The sequence below is a fragment of the Erigeron canadensis genome, chromosome 4 (assembly GCF_010389155.1).
Source record: "Erigeron canadensis isolate Cc75 chromosome 4, C_canadensis_v1, whole genome shotgun sequence".
Lineage (NCBI taxonomy): Eukaryota > Viridiplantae > Streptophyta > Magnoliopsida > Asterales > Asteraceae > Erigeron > Erigeron canadensis.
Genome location: NC_057764.1, coordinates 824,505 through 844,088, shown reverse-complemented (window position 1 = coordinate 844,088; position 19,584 = coordinate 824,505). Strand labels below are relative to the sequence as shown.

Here is a 19,584-nt window from a genome sequence, read left to right as displayed (position 1 = left end):
CCGGATAACTACCACTGCTTATCAGTTGTATGTGATAATACTTCTATTACAATTGAAAGAGAAAGAGTACGGAAAAAACTGAGAGTAGAAACTATAGTCAAATCAATATGATGGATCGATTTCTTCATGGTTTCATTTATATAGTCCTCCTTCACCGACTTAACCTTAAAGTTTCACTTTGACCCCTTCGGCTTACTCCCTTTATCCATTAAGCTCTTAAACCTATACACACTCAAATAAGAGAATAAGAAATTACACAAACAGTCCCTACGTTGTGTTCTTGACTTACCTTTTATAAATTAATAGTGACTAGGATATTTTATTAATTTAGCAAATTATAAATTTATCGAGTGGTGATTTATAATAGTTTGACTTAAGTTGGGTCTAAACAAATTATTAATGTTATCAAGGTATTAATTTATCGAGTATTAATTTATAGAGGTTTGACTGTACGTAATTTTTTGGGGTTCAATTGAAGAGGGAAAACAAAGACAGTTTGTTTAGGTCTCTTGATTGCGGAAATTAAAATCTCAAGTGAAAAGTAAAAATTATATGTAGTGTTTGGGTATGTACATATATCAAAAGTAAATATCGTGTGTGCTTTATTATGACAACCTCTTACACTTTAGTATTTTAATACATCTTTTAAAAAAGAAATCAATAATTTGAGCATCATTTTTCTGATAACTATTATTAATATATATTAAGATGTAAAAGGTTACCATCTAAGTTTAGATGGATTTTAACCAAAATGATACATGATGTCAGAAAGTTTTTACTCATTTATTCTTTTTAATCACGCTTTCTTTCAAAACAAAAATAAAAAACAATAGATGTTTCCCTAAATAAAAGTGCCCTTGGTTATCTACATATTCGACTTAAGTTATAGTTTGATCATACATGGACTCTTAAACTTATAATTCGGGTAACATATCAAATTTTCTTAGTTACCTTTGTAACAAGTATAAAATGTAGGCGCTATTTCAAAAGTTTTTCATGTCATAAATTCTGTAACGTAAGCATCACAATTGACAATTCACAAATGCAAATCAAGAACTACAAGGGCAAATTGACAGCTATACAATAACAGAAGCGTGTAATATGAAATTAACATCTCCTGTTCTGATGAATGGTGCATGTATTTGTGAAACACCAACCAGGTCAAAGACCATCGGTTGGTTATCAGTAATATACAACAGTTGGCATGATGCCGCTCTATATACTGTTACATCAACTTGACCTTCCGGACTGCAGTATGACACCCGTGTTCTAACAAAACTTTTCGGCCAATCCTTCTTGTATATCTTAGGAGACTGGAAAAGGTGATGGCTTAAAAACTTTTATATGCCACCTGAAACGCCACTTCTGGGTTAAAGTTGATGGCATGCATAGTACTCATAACCAGGGTACGGAAAGACAGAGAGCAGACACACTAAAACGTCAACACCAGAAGTAGCATTACTATTTATTCCCTTTACGGGCAAGAAAACGCTCACGGGCTGCTTGTATTCTGCTTTTGGAGTCATCAGCAGGAACGACAGTGTTTAGCTCTTCCTTTGGAAAATCAGTGTTACTATCTGCAGTAATCTCCTCAGACTGACCGACTCCACCACCGCTAAAAATATAATAATAAATAGATCATCATATATAGATACAAGCATATGTGCATGTTACACATAAATGTGTCAGGAAAATTGTGTACCTGAGTTTGTTGACATTTAGCTTCTCAAGCCTTTGTAGTATTGGGGTCGCCCATCGCATCTCTACTTTACATACATTGCGCATAAATGGTCGTGAAGTAGAAATAAGTTCATGGTACACGACATAATCTGGAAGCATTCCTTCGTCATCTGATTGCAGTACAGAAGATGGATGCACCTAAAAAAGTCAAATTTAGTAAGAATGATGGCTCAACTTATAGGCATGGCACTTAAATGAAGGATATAAGTTTAACTTCTGACCAAATTAAATTACAGCTTGATACGTATTACCACAAGAACATAGATTTTAACTTTTAAGTTAAAAAAAAAAAAACATTTGCAAACCAATATGTTTTGTGGTTTTACCCCATTAGAGCAGAAACAATTTTCTATATGGACGTGTTGGTAAAATTTACGTCATATCTACATTAGAATGTTTTGTACCTTCGATGAAATTTTCATATTTGACGAATAGTCAAAACATTTTTCTTGCTATATGCCAAATAAGAAGTTGCAACGTTCATAAGTTGAGGGGGTAGTTATTTTTACTATAAAAAAAAAGTTGCATAGACTACTGTAAAAGTGGAAATTCTTATAGCTATTATTTATACTTCTTGCCTGAACAAGCTGAGACTTGAACCCAAGAGTTCGGTAACCATTATGACGCATCATCCGCTCGGCAAGTTGGCTTGCATAGCCGGCACATAGAGATTTTCTTAAGCTCTTATAGTCATGTTGTCTATCTCTACGCCTTTCTTGTCTCTTGACACCTAAGCTACCTGTAATTAAGATAACTTCAACTATGTAAAAGTTTTAAAATATAAAAGGCTATATACAGCACATGAACACCATTGCTTGATCCAAATAACCGTAACAAGTTTTTTTAGCATGTCATCTATTTCTGCTTTGTTGGGGTATTTTAGATGTTAAGACAAAGAGTCAAACACCCGCTTATATTAAACTATATGCCAGCTCAGGCGCTGCACTATTCTTGACGAGAAAATAAAAAACTTGTACTTTTATAAGCTGAAAAGTTGATAATAGATTTTTGACTTAAATATACATCCTTGAAGATGGTTCATGACTAACCTTTTGCAATGTCATGCATTATTTGAGACAACTGTTTCCGGACATCTCTGGCAAATAGCATACCTCGTACCTGAACATAATTATTTCAACAACGAATATCATAAGCTCAAACCTCTAAGCAAAAAAGGAGTGCCCTTAATAAATTACTGGAGAAGTCAGAACTCAGAACATCCGGCAACATAACTGATACCTTACATAAATTAATGGATACTATGAAAGTTCAAGCTCATGAGCAGACCCACAATTTTAAGAAAAGAGAGAAATTCAAATTTAAACAGGATTTCTTAAATTAGAGTTTACTAATGTAATCACCAGACCTATTCTCTATGAGATTTTTCCAGGAAAATCTTAATTCAAACATGTTTTTCATTTTTTTTCCTTTTCTTTGAAATGATATCAGCAGAACTCCATTTTGCCACAGCTAAACATCAGGGTTTCCTATACTAAATCCATTTCCTATTCATATATTTCATTAAAATCAGTGCCATCACTTATTTCGTTCGTGTAGATGAAATTATATATATACATAAACAGTAAAACACAAACTTATGTAAGACCATTTCTAAATAGCAAAATAATTAAACTTATACGTATTGTTCAAAAAATAGAAGATAAACAAAAACTGACACCTGTAAGTTATTATCTTTGCACCAGTCAATACTATAGTCAATTTGATCCCAGAGCTCGTAGATTTGAAGTAACTGGATATGATCACCCAAACCTGCACCATCAGGAAGCTCTGAAGAATGATGCTTCCTCTTCTTGTCTATATTTTTGCTGGTCTTGTCCATGCTTTTGCTGCAAAAAAGGGAAGGAAAAAATTATGTTTAGAAACTATATTTTCTTTGTTTGGGATAAATGGTTTGTTACATGGGGAAGTATACAGTCAGAAGAGTATATTTGCCAGTGTGGATAATATGTTGGCTATAGATGGACCAAAAATCACACATCTAACAAAAAAAAATTTAATAAGTTTAACTTAATTATGATGCTATATATCTCAACAGGTGACTTCAATAGAATGAAAAACTAATAGTTGTTACTAAAACATTCTTCTTCCATGTATCTCAACATCATATTTCTCCTCTTTCATGCAAAACCTTTTATCTATTATGATGAACTTGTACTAATTATCCTCGTACAATTTTCAAATAACAACCCTTATCCAAAAACTTGTTATTCATCAACACATATGTGTCAGGCTGAAAGCAGATAAAGGGTGTAGAATTGCTGAGAGTGTAGAATCTTTTTAAACTCATCCACAATGATGCATCTAAGCAACATGGTTGGAAGTATACCTTCGTCCAGGAAGCAAGGTACCTTCCACTGACAACATAGCAGCTACGGTCAAAGCTTGGGACAGGCAATCATGTTTATTTGCCTCAATTAAAGTCCTTGCAAGTGAAGGTTCCAAAGGAAGCCCTGTCAGGAGAAAATTAAATTTGTCAGTAGCTTGCATATATTTGGCTGTCCAATATGACAGTATTTTCAAACTCCAACAAATGAGAACCTTCTGTTAAAAATACATGAGGAGTCCATCCCTCAAAGCAATGGATATATATAACTTATAGGTGGCAAAATGGGTGGGGCAGATGATATAGTAACAGATCAACTGGGTTATTGGTGTACAGGTTTGATGGACCTAATATACTTGTGTCCGAAGTTCTTAAATCACTATAAGTACATAGGGTGTCAAAAATGACTACAAAAAAAAAAAACACCATCTAAAAATTAATTAAATTTTTTGAATTAGATGGAGGGCCATTTGTATTCAAATTACACTTGAAACCAGTTAAATCCATTTCGTTTATAGCTACTTCTGTTTTTATCTTCCGAACACATAAGATATAAGACATACCCTGGAGGCCCAGGCCAACCCATACGTAAGTAAATGGGTCCAAATTACCACATAGAATATCGTGTAATAGGACCAAATAATTCTCCACTCAAATCAATTTTAGCTTTCATTTATGGCTTCTTTTCATGTCCTGTATACTTTGAATTTTGGACTTTTGGCACGCTTATACAATGTGATTTCAGTATAGAGAAAAAAATGAAATACCTGACATTTCTTTTCCTATATCAGTGATGGTGCCATTTTCATCTATAGCGTCAATCAGAAACAATTGTTTAAGAGCGTCTTGTAAGGACTCACCTAAACAAAGACATGAAGTGTCATCTTGTTAGCTGGTGGAAAAGCTTGACAAAACCATTAGACAGTAGCACAAAGGAACTGACTTACGTGACGGTGCATCAAGAAAATCAAATTTAAGAATATCAATATCAGGGAGGTCCAATGATTTCAAATAAAGAACACTGCCAGCTAAAGAAGATCGTTGTATTTCTGGAACGGTTGCCTCCAACAAATTATCATGGTAAACAGCCAATGGGTATAAACGAAAGCACTTTCCGGGTCGTGTTCTACCAGCTCGTCCTGCTCGTTGGTTGGCTTGTACCCTGCATTTAAATAGAAAGTTAAAAGGAATAAAAGCATATTTTATACCTAGCAAATCAAGTGTCAAAATACAAGCATAAGAATTTTCACATAAGCAAATACAAATTCAACAAGTTGAGTTGAGATTCCATTGGTCATTACCTGCTAATTTGAACCACATCCAGAGAATACATTCCACTTGATGGATTATATTGTCGCTGCTTCACATAACCAGAGTCGATGACATACCTGTTATTATCATTCAAATTTCAGAACATTAATAATTAACATCAAAGGAAAAGAGAAAAAAAATTAAAAAGAAAAGCTTAAATAGATGAGACTTAATTTTACAGTTTTGTAAACCCGGGATCAATTTAATAAAACATTACATGGAAAATTATAAAAAAAAAAAAAAAAAAAAAGAGAGAGAGAATCGGAACATCAAGATGCAGTGGGCCTTGCCATAACAACCTACATAGCTTAATTCTGTGGTCCCCATTTTTCCTATTTAATACTGTATGTACTATAATTTCACCCTCTCAATTCTGCCATTAATCTAATGACAAATAGCATAGATTATTTAATTACCATTATAGTCGAGGCATAAAACTCCAATGAAATGACCAAATATTACTTATGTACATATTGCTTGAATACCAAATGTGTGAAAGATATACATTTGTGATGTCAAAAGTGTCCAGCTTGTTTCGGCCAAGTTAAAGGCACGGTATTTAATGCACCACGTCTTTAACCCCGACATATAAGAACTAAATGAAAAAAATAAGCATCAAGAACAAGTCAAAGATTACTTTTCAACCAGGAAAAACCAGTATGTACAAAACTATCACAATACTTTTTAAGTAATAAGATATATGAAACAACATTAGAGAATCAATCTCTGTATCATTTTATCATACGATGCTAGATTAACCCAAAGGTAACTTATTAGGGTAGAAAGCAATCAATATAACAAAAACAGTTGCAAGTGTTGAGTCCCTTACACAACACCATCAACAGTCAAAGAGGTTTCAGCAATGTTTGTGGCCACAATAAAACGCCTACAATTTGGAGGTGGGGGATTAAACACCCGTATCTGCAGAATCATACATATAAACAGGCACATTTGTTATAATAAGAAATCTCGAAAAGATTGTAACATCACAATAAGTAACCGCATAGGGCTAGATACAAAAGTGATCAGAAAAAGAAAATATGAACAGCTTGCCTGCATTTCAGGTGGCAAAGAGCCATGAAGCGGGAGGACTACTGCATCCATACATGATCCTGCCTCAAGCCTTTGAATTTTTTCCTCCAATTTTGATACCAACTTCTCTATGTCATCCTATAAAAACCTCATCAGTTTCCAATAGAAATAACAAAGTACAATTTGAAGAATATCATCTATTAGAACAGAAACCAATACTGAAAAACATGAACTTTATACTACCTGTCCTGTCATGAATATCAAAATGTCCCCTTCTGGCTCATTTACATGTATATCTATAACAAAGATCACCAACATAGTGTCAAAGAAATAGCAGTTCGTAAACTTCTATTTTCTAAAAAAACAGAAAGGTTTTTCACTTACCAATAGCTTTTTTCAAAGAAGACTCGATGTAACTTTTAGGTTGCTCTGAACTATACAATATTTCTACCGGGAACAACTTCCCAGGAACATTCAAGATGGGGCACTCAGAAAAAAAACTAGACACCTTTTCACCATCAAGAGTCGCCGAAGTGATCAAAACCTTTAGGTTAGAGGCACGTAGTTTAATCAAACGCTTCATCAGCCCCATCAAAATATCCCTATAAGATAAATATCATCAGGGATTAGGCGATATCAACTTCAAGTCGTTTGAAAAAGTCGAGAACTTTGAATTGCTAAGCGCATAGAAAATTAGGGATGGTGTGTATAAAATTAATAGCATGATGAAATGTTTGAGAAATAAGCATCTATCAAGATAATCAATGGTACTGAATAATACACGGTTCCTTACGTGTTTAAACTTCTTTCATGAGCCTCATCCAATATTATAACTGAATATTGTTTCAATTCAGGGTCTGAAAGACTTTCACGAAGAAGTACTCCATCAGTAAGATACCTAGCCAAACACAAATTCATTGTACTATAACTACAAATTGCCAATAACTTGCCACATATAGATGGAGATAATACGCAAGAAAAGCCACCAAGTTACTGAAATGCATGAGTTTACTTAATACGAGTTCTCTCTGAAGTTCTATCCTCGAATCTTATTGCATAACCAACTTCATCTCCCAATCGAACATCAAGCTCCTGTGCAACTCTTCTGTATATATCAATAAATGAAAAGCGTAAAATGACATGTGTAACAACGATAGCAACCTAAACCTACTTTACTTTACTTAGAAGTGTTTCTAAAAGTATCTGACTTTTCTCAAAAATCTATTGAATGAATCATACTTTAAACTTGTAATTGACTAATTGTAAGTATCAAACTTTCAATAAGTGCTAATGCATGTATCTCAGTATCTGAACTCTTATCTCTTATGAATTCTAAAGCAGTGACGTGACACGGTTTTGATGATGTGGTAAAAACTTATATAGCTGCGACATAACAAATACTATGATTACCTAATATAAAAAAACTCACTGCATAAGTAGGGGTGGCAGATCCTGACCCAGCACAAACACAACATAAATTCAACAGATTTAGGTTGGGACTAAACGGTTTTGGGCCGTAAACGAGTCGACGAAACCAACATGTTTAATAAAGGGGTTAAGCTCAGATTGGCCTTCCTAACCCATTTACACCGCCACCCCATTTTAAACATAATATATATCATAGATTACAAAATTCATTGTTTTTTCGAACCATAAATCGTAAAAATAGTTCCATGCTTTCGTATGTTTATCACTCACCTAATACTTTAATGCATATTCAAAGTATTTTAAGGGTCGTCTATACTTATTTACCGAGTGCATTCATAATACAAAAACTCTCAAACCCTAACCGTTATCATCTACCTTTTTGATTAAGTATAGGTCGTCGAAAAATGGGTTGGGTTTAGGCTCAACTTCAAGTAAGCAACAGGTAGGGTTTGCATTGGCATAATACGAAGTTCGTATTACGAAATTGTCAGCCCTACCCAACAGATGATAATCAAGTACAATGGCAATAAACCGAAAGTTCAATACATACATTATCTGTGATATACATTTAAAAATAAAAAAAAAATCCTAACTTCAACACGTATAACCTAACCTAGAGTCATTTGGAATTATACAGTATCATATCATATCATTACATATAATATATATATATATAGATTGATAGATAGATAGATAGGGACGGAGGAATGTGTTACCGAGAAACGGAGACGGCGGCGACACGACGAGGCTGAGTGACGGCGATGATACCGGAATTGGAGTAACCGCTTCTGTGTAAAATCTGGGAGAGTTGAGTGCTTTTACCTGAACCGGTTTCGCCGATAATAACGGTAACTGGATTTTGATCCACAATTTCCAAAATCTTGTCTTCAAATTGAAGAATTGGGAGGTGATTTGCCGCCATAGTTTCTACTACTCGTAATTGATTTGATTTTTAGTTCAAGAAGAACACCTAAATTTATATTTGATTTTTTATTATGACTCGTATATTTTTGTTAGATTTTTTCTACAAGGAAAATAGTGGGGGGAGATAAACAACAAAGAGCTGGTTTGCCCGAGAGGTTAAGGGGGAAGACTTAAGATCTTCTGCACATTAGTGCGCATGGGTTCGAACCCCATAGCCAGCATCAACTTTTTTTTTCTTTTTTTTTTATTTTTTCTTTTTTTAGTTTTAAGACTACAACTAGTTATAACTACCCGCGCTTTGCTGCGGGTTTTGACTTGTTAGTAAAGAGCGAATATAGCATAAGCAAGTTTCGGTAAGTTATAAGTTTTATGTCATGGTAGTTAAAAAAATATTTTGTGCATCGCAATGGAAATTAAGACCTATTGTATATTGTTTCATCCCCTTAATGTATAATAATAATGTGTAAAATCTAGATGAACAATTTGAACCACAAATACTGATGGTTGGTCATATACCATGAAATTGGTCATAAAAATGAGTTAGTATCAAGAATTGTTACATACCTGGTAACTCATAAAAATGAGTTAGTATCAACAATTGTAACATACTTCGTAACTTACAACCTAATGCAGTGTAATTATATTAATTAAATCAAACAATTAACTCAATATACATGTAAACCATAAATAATTGTTTTAGAATTTTCTTTACCATACTACACGTGTTGTGTAGTTAAGAATAATATGTAAGGCACAAGACATCTGGCACCTCAAAAACCGAAAGTACCTTTTTTTTCACAAAACGGTGGGTAGTATTTTTATTTTTTTTTAATTTATAGGAAGCATTTCATTTATCTCCCACTCTTTTATTCTATCATACGTCAAATCATTTTCATTATTTCAAATATATCTATTTGCATAACATCAAGCTTATTTTGCAACCTTGCGGGCTCTCATTATCAAGGACATCAAGGTTATTTTTTCAAACACTGGTATGTACATTTTGAATGGAGTTGTTTTAAATCCGGCGGTGGTATAGATAGGTTGTACGCCGCTCTTTATATGTCTTGTTAGATTTGTGTATAAATGTAATTTTAAAGGTTGTATGCGGTGAGGTTTGGTCACCGGTTTTATAACGGTAGTTTTGGTGGTGCTCAAGGTAGGTGGCTCGCGATGATAGTTTGGAAAATTGAACTTGTATATGGTTCCCGAGCGGAGTTTAATAAAGAGAGGAAGAGGGTGTGTTTTCAGATAAGACTTGGTTTATGAAGATATGGCATGGTCGTCTTTTTAGATTTTGATGCTTGGAAGCTAGCAGTTAGTCCGGAAGTTGATGAAAGTGTTGTGTTTTGGGCGTTGTTATGAAGTGCTTCCAAGAAATTGGTTTAAATTATTTTCAACAAAAAAGAAAGACGGAGAAACGTAGCGGAAACGACAAAGAGTAAAAGAAGAGAAACCCAAAATATGGTGGGCCCCACAGATATATTTAAAAAAAAAGTTTGTGAGAAGGCGCACATACCATTGCACGGGTTTTAATTTATACTAGTTAACGTACTCGGGCTTCCCCCGGGAGATGTTACATTACCGTATACGGTAATATGATGACATTCACATGTAATGTTACGTTACCGTATACGGTAATATATTAATTATTTACGGTCAAAGTTAGTCAACATGACAACTAAAATGGGATGGAGGGAGTAAAAAGGAAAAATTTGTGAGACTGCACAGAAACACACGCACAGTATTTAATATATACTGGTTATGCTACCCGGGCGTTGTCCCGGGAGACATAATGTTGCTTTTAGAAATCTTATACATGCATAAAATACATGCGGCTGTTTAAATACCGTGTGTCTGAAAATGTATTGTCGACTACAAATACAAGATATAACAATCATTGACATGATCAATTATATATGAAAAATGAATGTCAGTCATGTAACAACTATATATGATTAATTTAAAAAAATAAAACAAATTAAAATATGACAAAACAAAACATAAAACAGACGTGAAGAAGACATGCTATAAAAAGATAAATGCTAAAAACTTAAGGTGCAATCTGTAAATACTAAATAGATATTTTCTATTAACAACACTAATGTTGGTCAACATTTGCGACCGTAAGAGTTTTTATTATGGATACATGAATTCATTGGAGTTATAAAACAATTCCTAAAAACATAAATGTACGACGGAATAAAAAAAACAGGGAGGCTGTGAGTACGCACGAATAAACACACACGGTGTTTAATATATATATATATATATATATATATATATATATATATATAGGAATTTGCCGCATTTAAACCCTTTTTTTCTTTTTTTTCTTTTTTTGGAAAATGATATTTGTAGCCCCGGGCTAAAGATAACACATTATTATCAATAATTATTTGAGTAAAAGTATATTAAAACTTATTTTCTTTTTATTTTAAACACATTTTCTTTACTTAGTTAAATTTCTTCCCTCACTTTTCACATTATAAGGAAAAATAAAATCAATCATATCTCTCCATATTTATATCACTTAAATATAAATCATGGATATTAGTACTCGACTACTCTTATTAATTGAAGGCATATAAATTTGTCATACCTGATATAATTCATAGTATAATATTACTCTATCAAACATAGAATTTATAGTAATATCACTTCCAAGCTAGCAAAAAAATTCAATAAACTTGATAATATATCACTTCCTATTTGCTAGCATGATACACGAAACAACCAACTGAACACAACTAAACTGTGCCCAAACGATTTACCATACATGCTTGATAGAAAATAATTATTAACGAAGTGTTTGCAAATCCATCAGAAAATAAGAAAGATAAAATGTGACAACCTAAAACTTTAAACTAAACACAGGATTCACTCCTAAATTGTGTGGCAAATCTTTCTTCTTGGAACATTGGAAGAAACATTTTCTTTATCAAACCTATTTTCCTGGTTACCATACGTCGGCTTTGTATGTCCAACTTGTTTGCATATAGAGCATGTTTTACGTGTCTTATTTGCCAACTCTTTTCCACCTTTGATACGTCTTTTTCTTAGACGCCCTTTTGTTGTTGACTTTGGGGGCATAGAATGTCGCCTCCTATTTCGAGTAGATTACCAATAAGAGTTGGTCCACGATCCATCCAACACTCATTTGTTGATACGTCTTGTGATCTGCCACTAGATAATGAATCAAAACACCAACGTAAAGGCAAATACAACGGTGAGATTTTAAAGCAATCCTTATGGTGGAATGCCCTTAAACTGTGACAAGAAAGTATTCCCCAAAACTTAAAGTTCTTGCAATCACACATAGAAGTATCTCCATCCCAGAATACCATGTGAGATTTGTGATTTCCTTCTTTAAATATTTGATAACAAACATTTATTATTACAGATGATGGATATAGGAAAATGATATTTGTAGCCCTAGGGCTAAATATTTGATAACATACATTTATTATTACAGATGATGGATATAGGAAGAATCTACAAACACAAGTATGGATATAGGAAAAGTCATAACAGTTGAATAGTTTGATTCGTGAAATTATTCTGTACTTAATCTGAGGTTGAAAAATGACTGATGTAACATACAAATTGATAAGAGATTTTGAAATATGTTTATATATATCGTTTGTTGATAGCACTAGTTCAAGATTACCAAGCATTTTATGTTGAAACCAAAGACTTATATAAACACAGATACCACACTAATGGACATATACAAGAGATAAAGACTTTAATAACATCACACTTGCACATGATCTTGAAAAAGAATTATACGTTGACAAAAAGAAATATATATGGATCTTCCTTAAATAAAAACAAAGTTAAAAGATTATTGTAAAAATACGTACGTTCGTTTTCAAGAATGATGATATGAAATCGAAGGAATCATTTGTTTTAGATTACCGTAACATTTTTTTTTATCACAAAAAGAGATGAATATGGTGATTAGTTTTATTTTCCATATAATGTGGAAGGTGAGAGAAGAGATTTAACTAAGTAAAAGAAATATGTTTTAGATAAATAAAAATTGTTTTTTAATAATGTGTTATCTTTAGCCCTTAGGGCTACAAATATCATTTTCCTTTTTTTTTGACAACTCGTTCCTGCCTTTTGTCGCCTATTTATTTAAACTTTATAAAGTACATATTAAATGTGAAATTATAATTTTCTTCTAACACTTTTGTTCATTTTATTTTTATCGTTATCATGAATCCAAATCCTAGATATTAATGTCAACTTTAGCAATATTCAATAAATTTCTATATATTTAAACTTTTCATCTATACTCCCTTATAAAGCATTTTGAATTTTTGTTTATGGTAAGTCTTAAAAATTAAGCATTTTTCTTTTTATCCAAAAAGCCCCTTTTAGTATATATATGGTCCTAAAATGGCCCTCCACGCACTATAACACTAAATTACCATATCTACCGTTATAATAAATTGTCACTTCTAAAATAAAATTCCGCTGCAACGCACGGGTATTATGCTCGTCATTAAAAAACAAAATCAAAAAAGTATATCAAGCAAACTGAATTTTAATTGCACCCAAAAAGGCAAAAGTTATAGGCCCAACAAAGCAAATTTCTTGAAAACACAATCTAAGAAATATATATTTACATGTGATTAATTAAGAGTTATGTTTCAGCACGTGATTTTTGAGGTAGATGACTTTTGGTATTTGTATGCATCGAGTAGTAAGTTCAAAGATCCAGAACACCAACAAGATTTTGTGAAAAGGTTATTCATGATATCAAATTGCAAATGAATTAATCATATTTATACACATGCAAATATTTAATTGAAAGTGGTGTTAGTTTTGTTTCACCTATTCGGATCAATTATATTTCATATCCTTGATTAGTGATTTTATTTTTCATATCTTGAGTTATCTTTTAATGGGAAAGAAAAGATTTTATGAAATAAGAATGGAAAAAAAATTCTTTTATAATCATCACAAATTTTTATAAAAAGTTTATAAAACAAAATCAACTAGATTATTACTTTATTTTATATTTTTCATTATCTTTTCCCTTTTCCTTCTTAACTAGTTATGTTACCCGGGCGTTATCCCGGGAGACATAACGCCGCTTTACAGTTTTTTTTTTATTAAAAAGTGTGTTTCGAAATGTGTTGTTGTATACAAATGTAAGATATAGTAATCGTTTACATGATCAATTCTCTGAATAGTTGAAGGAAGAAACAATGTTAATCATGTAGCAATTATATATATGATTAATTGGAAAAAATATGATAGTAAGAAAAAAAGGAATGAAAACACACTAAATTCATAGTACTATATGTAAATACAAAAAGAAATGAAAAGTTCTACTCCGTATATAAATCATTGTAGATAATCAAAAGAAAAAAGAACGTAAATACCATATTAACTTTGTACATTAAATTGTAGAAAGCCAGAAACAACTCAAAAAACAACAATTTTAATTAAAAGAATTTATAAATTAAATAAATTTTAGAGGACAGTAAGTAGGAAAATTTTCGATTTTATTTGAAAGCATACGGGAAAAAGTCTTAAGTGACAAAAAAGATTGGAATAGTTAAGGGCACAAACCACATGAACCATTCTTGTAATATTGTAAAAACTACAAGGACCTTCGAGGAAATTAAACAAAAAGAAAAAGAAAAGGCCAACGCCTTCTGATAAAATTTTTAAAAAAGAAAAGAAAATTAACAATCGTTGGCTCACAAACCCAAATTCCAAAATTATATATATATAGTAAAGTAATATAAAAAATATAATATAAATTAATCATTATGCTATTCAAAAAATCTATAAATAGTATTTTTCTTAAACAAAATCTATGTTTATAATACTCTCTAAAACATTTGTAATATATTTTAAAAGTTAAGAATATATAAAAATGTGGGCCCGGAGGTGAGTTTTCCCTAAGGTCTCGGGTTCGAGTCTTGGGTTTTTCATCTCAAGGTATTTTCCATGAGAAGCGAGCTAGAGGTCCAGCGATTTGTTGGTTAAAATTGTCTCCAGCACATCTAAATCGAAACTAACTTTACAAAAGAAAAAGATACGTGTTTTAAAAATTTATTATAACCAACTAGGGATGAGCAAACAATTTCAAATCCTGATCATGTAGCGATTCATACCTGATCCTGGTACCAAAATTTGCTATTTGAATCCCAACTGTTAAAATAACTACATTACTCGTTTTTTACATTAATCCACTTTATTATATTAATAATCATACCGCTAATGACACCACCACCACTCGTCACCACACCCGTAGGCGGAACTATGGATGAGCAAAAGTCCCATAATCCTGATCTCGTCCTGGTACCGAAAAGTGGTATCGTGTCCCCACTCGGGATCGGTACCGGTGTTCATTTTTTCGAGTTCGTGGAACCGGTACCAATCGGGACCGGTACCCAGAAATTTCTGAAATCCCACTAAAGTCCCGTTTAGTCCCATAATACAGCCACTTCAATTTTCTACTTTTCTATGGCCCAATTAAAGCTCAACCCATATTGTTTTGTACGTAATTATCTACTACTCTTAAGTCCTAACATTAGCCATTTTTTATTACTTTATAACTTCCCATATTAATTTATATGGCAGCTATAGGCAACATTTTAGTTTGACATAAATGAGGTACCTTACAATTAAGTGTGAGGTGGAACACTGGAACGTCATTTTTGCTATATTTTTACTAGGGGTGTGAGAAATGAACTGGAAATCAAAAACTGGTCTGAACCGCGTGATCTGAAACCGAAAAAACAGAAAGTGGAAAAAATCAAAACCCAAAAAAAACCGATGTGGAACGGTTCGGTTACGGTTTTTAATATTCATTACCCACGGTTAACCGGACCGAACCGAATTTTGTTATATACCTACATAAATCATATATATGTATATTTACACATATATGTATTACATGATTACATCATTTACATATCTATTTAGCTAAACTTTTGTATTTGTTGCCAAAAATATTAACAATTTTACTAAATTTCTTTCACAATCTATTATTAGTTTTGGATATTCTAAGTAATTTTCTTATATATATATTCTTTTTAGAAAAAGTTGCTAACTTTGTTTAAAATATTTATCTAAAATAATAATAATATCATATAAAAGACATTTTAAGTAGTAAATCATGATATTTTTAAATAGAAACTTGCATTGCATAAATATAATGTGTTAGAAATAAAGTAATTCAAAATTAGATGTAATGCATATTTATTTATAAAATAAAATATTAATGTAGTTAAATGTCTATTATACATAAAAAAATTAATTAATACAATGTAAATTGATTATTATAATTGAAAACTTAAACTTTATATTAGCATAACTTTAATAAATGGGTAACCGAAAATAAAAACTGAAATTAACCGACTTTTTCGGGTAACCGATTTTCGAGTAACCGAAATTAACGGTTCAAAATTTATAGCTAACCGAACCGAAACCCGAAAAACGCTTCAAGATTTCTAATTAACCGAAACGAACGAAACCGTTTACAACCCTAATTTTTACGTAATCAATGATGCATCAGGTATATATAAATCAAGATGCAATGACAATAATGTGTAATGTTATTGTCATTTAGATCAAATCATAATTATGGTGCATCAGGTTTTATTATAGACTTGCCGTCAAAGTACCTTCTGTTGAATCATGTTTGAAGAAGAAATATGTGGTATTATTTTTCACCAGATAATGTAAGGGAAAAAATAATATGTTGTTAGAAGCTTGGATCTTCCATGTTTCCTCTTCACAAATGATCTTTTATGTTTCCCCTTCACAAACCCCTCCCCCCCTCCACCCCCTACCATGAAAATCACATGTGTAAATACAAAATCATCCTCCCTCACAAACTCCTGAAAGTAGGCTGCTGCTAGAAGCATAGTTGTTAACCCCATAATGTAATGTGTATCATTAGTTAATTTAGTGTGAAAATAGAAATTGTCATTAACATGGGGAAAAAAATACGAAAAACGGAAAAGTGGAGATAACAATCGGGACTAATCGGATTTAGTATCGATATCCCGGTTCTGTTTCGATACGGTGTCAGTCCTGGTACCGATGGGACCGGGATCGGTACTATGTTTTGACCATTTTCGGGATTGGTACCGTCGGTACCGAGACCTGTACGGAACGGTACTGGTGTCATGTCCATCCCTAATACACAACGTAGGGGTTGACTAGGCTACGGGTCTGCTGGATCCATGTAGTGTTTTTTTTTTTTGAAAAGTGCTGAATTTTTTTTGGTGCTATAGGTCAAACAAATATGGATACCCATCAATGTAACTAATTCTAAACTTTTGAAAGATTATCTTAATAATAAAACTCATAAATAAGTACTTGTGCAATTACATTATAAATGGAAACTGCCAAAGTGCCAAAAACTCTAAAAAAATATATTAAACATAGCTTTAAATCCTTAAAAAAACACTAAAAATTGTAGTCAACATCTTTAGTTTACTTCAATATAAGGCCTACGATAAAGAAATTTATCTCTCTTAAGCGTCCATTCCAAATAAAATAAACATAAAAATAAAAATTTATAATATAACTAAAAGTGGAGGTTGGAGTACACTTGACACCCTAATCTACCTCCTTTAGCCTAAAACTCCCTCCTCATTAATACTCTATTTTTTTAGTTATTAAATCTAAAGGCTAACTTTATTATCAATAAAACAATCTTTTAATCCTTTAAAGTCTCCCAAAAATTATATTACATCTGTATATATACAACCTAGGAAAAAACCCCACATATTCTCAAAAAAAAAAAAAAAAAACATACGACTAAACCAAAAAAGAAAATCGACTACCAAAAGGTTCGGTCTCCTCCTATACCAGGTAACATGTTTTTAATTCTTAAAGATCATTACTTTTATGAAATTCAATATATTATGAACTTAAATTATTATTATTATTATTATTATCATTATCATTATCATTATTATTTAGTTTGTTGTCCATTATAGATTCATTATGGCTTCTTCTTCGACAAAAAAAAATTAATACCACATTAGTTCATCTTGAAAATCTTAAGCCAACACATGTTAACCATCTACGACTCTGTGTTATGCATGTATAGATTGTTTTGGAGTGGAACAACCCGAAGAAAATTAAAACGTTCGAGATAATCTTTGTTAACAAATTGGTATGTACGTATTTTTCAAATTATATACTGTACATTTTTTGTTTCTCTTTTTGTTGAGTTTGACTTTAAATCGTTTAGTCTAAAATTGTTGTTTGTGTTTGTAGTAAGTTTAGATATAACAAACTGCAAATTTTTTATTTAACTAAAGTTGAAAAAAAGGGTTAAACTGGAATCAATATTTATATGGAGTTAATTTTCATATGTTTACTTCTTTAGTTTCGTATTGATAAAATTATGATATTGATCATAAAGATTTAATATACTTGAATTCTAAATTTTTAACTTTGAATAATTAATATATTTTGAGACTCTGTCCATTGTACGGACCCGAGCACTAGTAGTTTATATAAGTTCTTAAAAAAAAACACTCCAAAGTTAAAAGCCGCCTAAAATAAAATAAAAAGCTTATATAAATAAGTGTATTTATTTATTTATTTTTGTTAATTAAAGGATTCGTTAAAGAAATTTATATCTCTTAACCGTCTATTTCAGATAAAATAAACATAAAAATAAGGACTATTTGATTGGAAAGTACTTCAACTTGTCCCAAATGTCTTTTTTAGGACCGAACTTTTAAAACGTCTATTATAAGGATTAAAAGCGGCAAAAAAATCATTTGGGGTCTTTACCGGCTAAAGTATGATATGGAGCCCGTCATTGCTTATTTTGCTTGCATACATATGTCCATTTGTGGCCCACTTTACCTTTATTTATTTATTTAGTTTAATTATATACTATACATATATGTGTTTACGTATCTCAACATATACTGGGGAAAACAACATACACTCATCGCCCCCTCTCTATCCTTTTTCTGATTCCGGCAACAACTACCGCCGGTTCGCCGCCTACGTCGTCGGAAAAACAGAGAAATGCTACAAAAGTAACCTTCATTAACCATCCAACCCCCGACGCCACCTCTGCCTCTATCCCCACGTCACGTCGTCTCCTCCGCACCCCCCCCTGCCGGACCGCCATCCCACCTCGCTTCTTCAAATCCAGTGGTATAACTTTTAGATGTCCAGATCCTGTGGTCTAAACTTCTAACATGTTCAGATCCCGCGACTATGGTTGTTGGATTGTGGTCACGGTGGTGAAGATGGTAGCAGGTGGTTGTTGGTAGTGGCGACTGTTGTTGTTGGGTTGTGGTCGCGGTGGTGGAGATGGTGGCAGGTGGTTGTTGGCAGGTGGTTGCACTTGACATGGTCGAATTCTGATGAAGTGGTGCTACCATAGTACCATTATTCCCTAAATCAAGAGGAGGATTATGATTATCAATGTGACTTCTTGTTTTAGTACCTCCCGAATCATGATGATGATCATGATTATTGATGTGACTTTTTGTAGTACCAGTGTTACCAAAACAACAACTCATGGTGGCCTGGTGGGTGTTATTAATTGGCAGAATTTGGCTCTTCTTTCTTTCTTTATGCATCTATCTGGTTTTGAATGAAAAAGACAATGAATGAATTATGATTTTCTATTAACAAGAAAATGAGGTGGATTATCCACATCACTAATATTACTAATAAAAAAAATCAAAATAAAAATTAAAAATTACTTAGTACCTGATGATAGACCTAGGGCTGTAAACGAACCGAACGAACACGAATGAAACCTTGTTCATGTTCGTTCGTTTAACTTA

General features: G+C 32.4%; 1 protein-coding gene and 1 non-coding gene across 2 annotated transcripts; one reads left to right on the top strand and one right to left on the bottom strand.

The window, feature by feature from the left end:
- Positions 1–981: 981 nt before the first annotated feature.
- On the bottom strand, positions 982–8,785 carry LOC122595725 (probable pre-mRNA-splicing factor ATP-dependent RNA helicase DEAH4). Its single transcript, XM_043768154.1, has 16 exons — positions 8,572–8,785; positions 7,440–7,532; positions 7,221–7,325; positions 6,812–7,029; positions 6,671–6,723; positions 6,449–6,565; positions 6,225–6,316; positions 5,386–5,472; positions 5,032–5,246; positions 4,852–4,944; positions 4,088–4,211; positions 3,419–3,587; positions 2,790–2,859; positions 2,319–2,479; positions 1,703–1,878; positions 982–1,615 (listed from the first exon to the last, which is right to left on the bottom strand). Exons 1-16 carry the CDS (start codon positions 8,775–8,777, stop codon positions 1,462–1,464), a joined length of 2,133 nt encoding a protein of 710 aa, XP_043624089.1. The 5' UTR covers positions 8,778–8,785; the 3' UTR covers positions 982–1,461.
- Positions 8,786–8,917: 132 nt separating this feature from the next.
- Positions 8,918–9,000, top strand: TRNAL-UAA. Its single transcript has one exon. It is a non-coding gene; the product is annotated as a tRNA-Leu (tRNA).
- Positions 9,001–19,584: the final 10,584 nt, after the last annotated feature.

Excerpts from the sequence above, each read along its gene's own strand:
- LOC122595725 (XM_043768154.1), bottom strand. The coding sequence starts at position 8,777 with ATGGCGGCAAATCACCTCCCAATTCTTCAATTTGAAGACAAGATTTTG. Across the intron at positions 5,247-5,385 it reads GATGTGGTTCAAATTAGCAG|GGTACAAGCCAACCAACGAG; the intron begins GTAATGACCAAT and ends ATTTAAATGCAG. Across the intron at positions 3,588-4,087 it reads ACCTTGCTTCCTGGACGAAG|CAAAAGCATGGACAAGACCA; the intron begins GTATACTTCCAA and ends CCTTTTTTGCAG.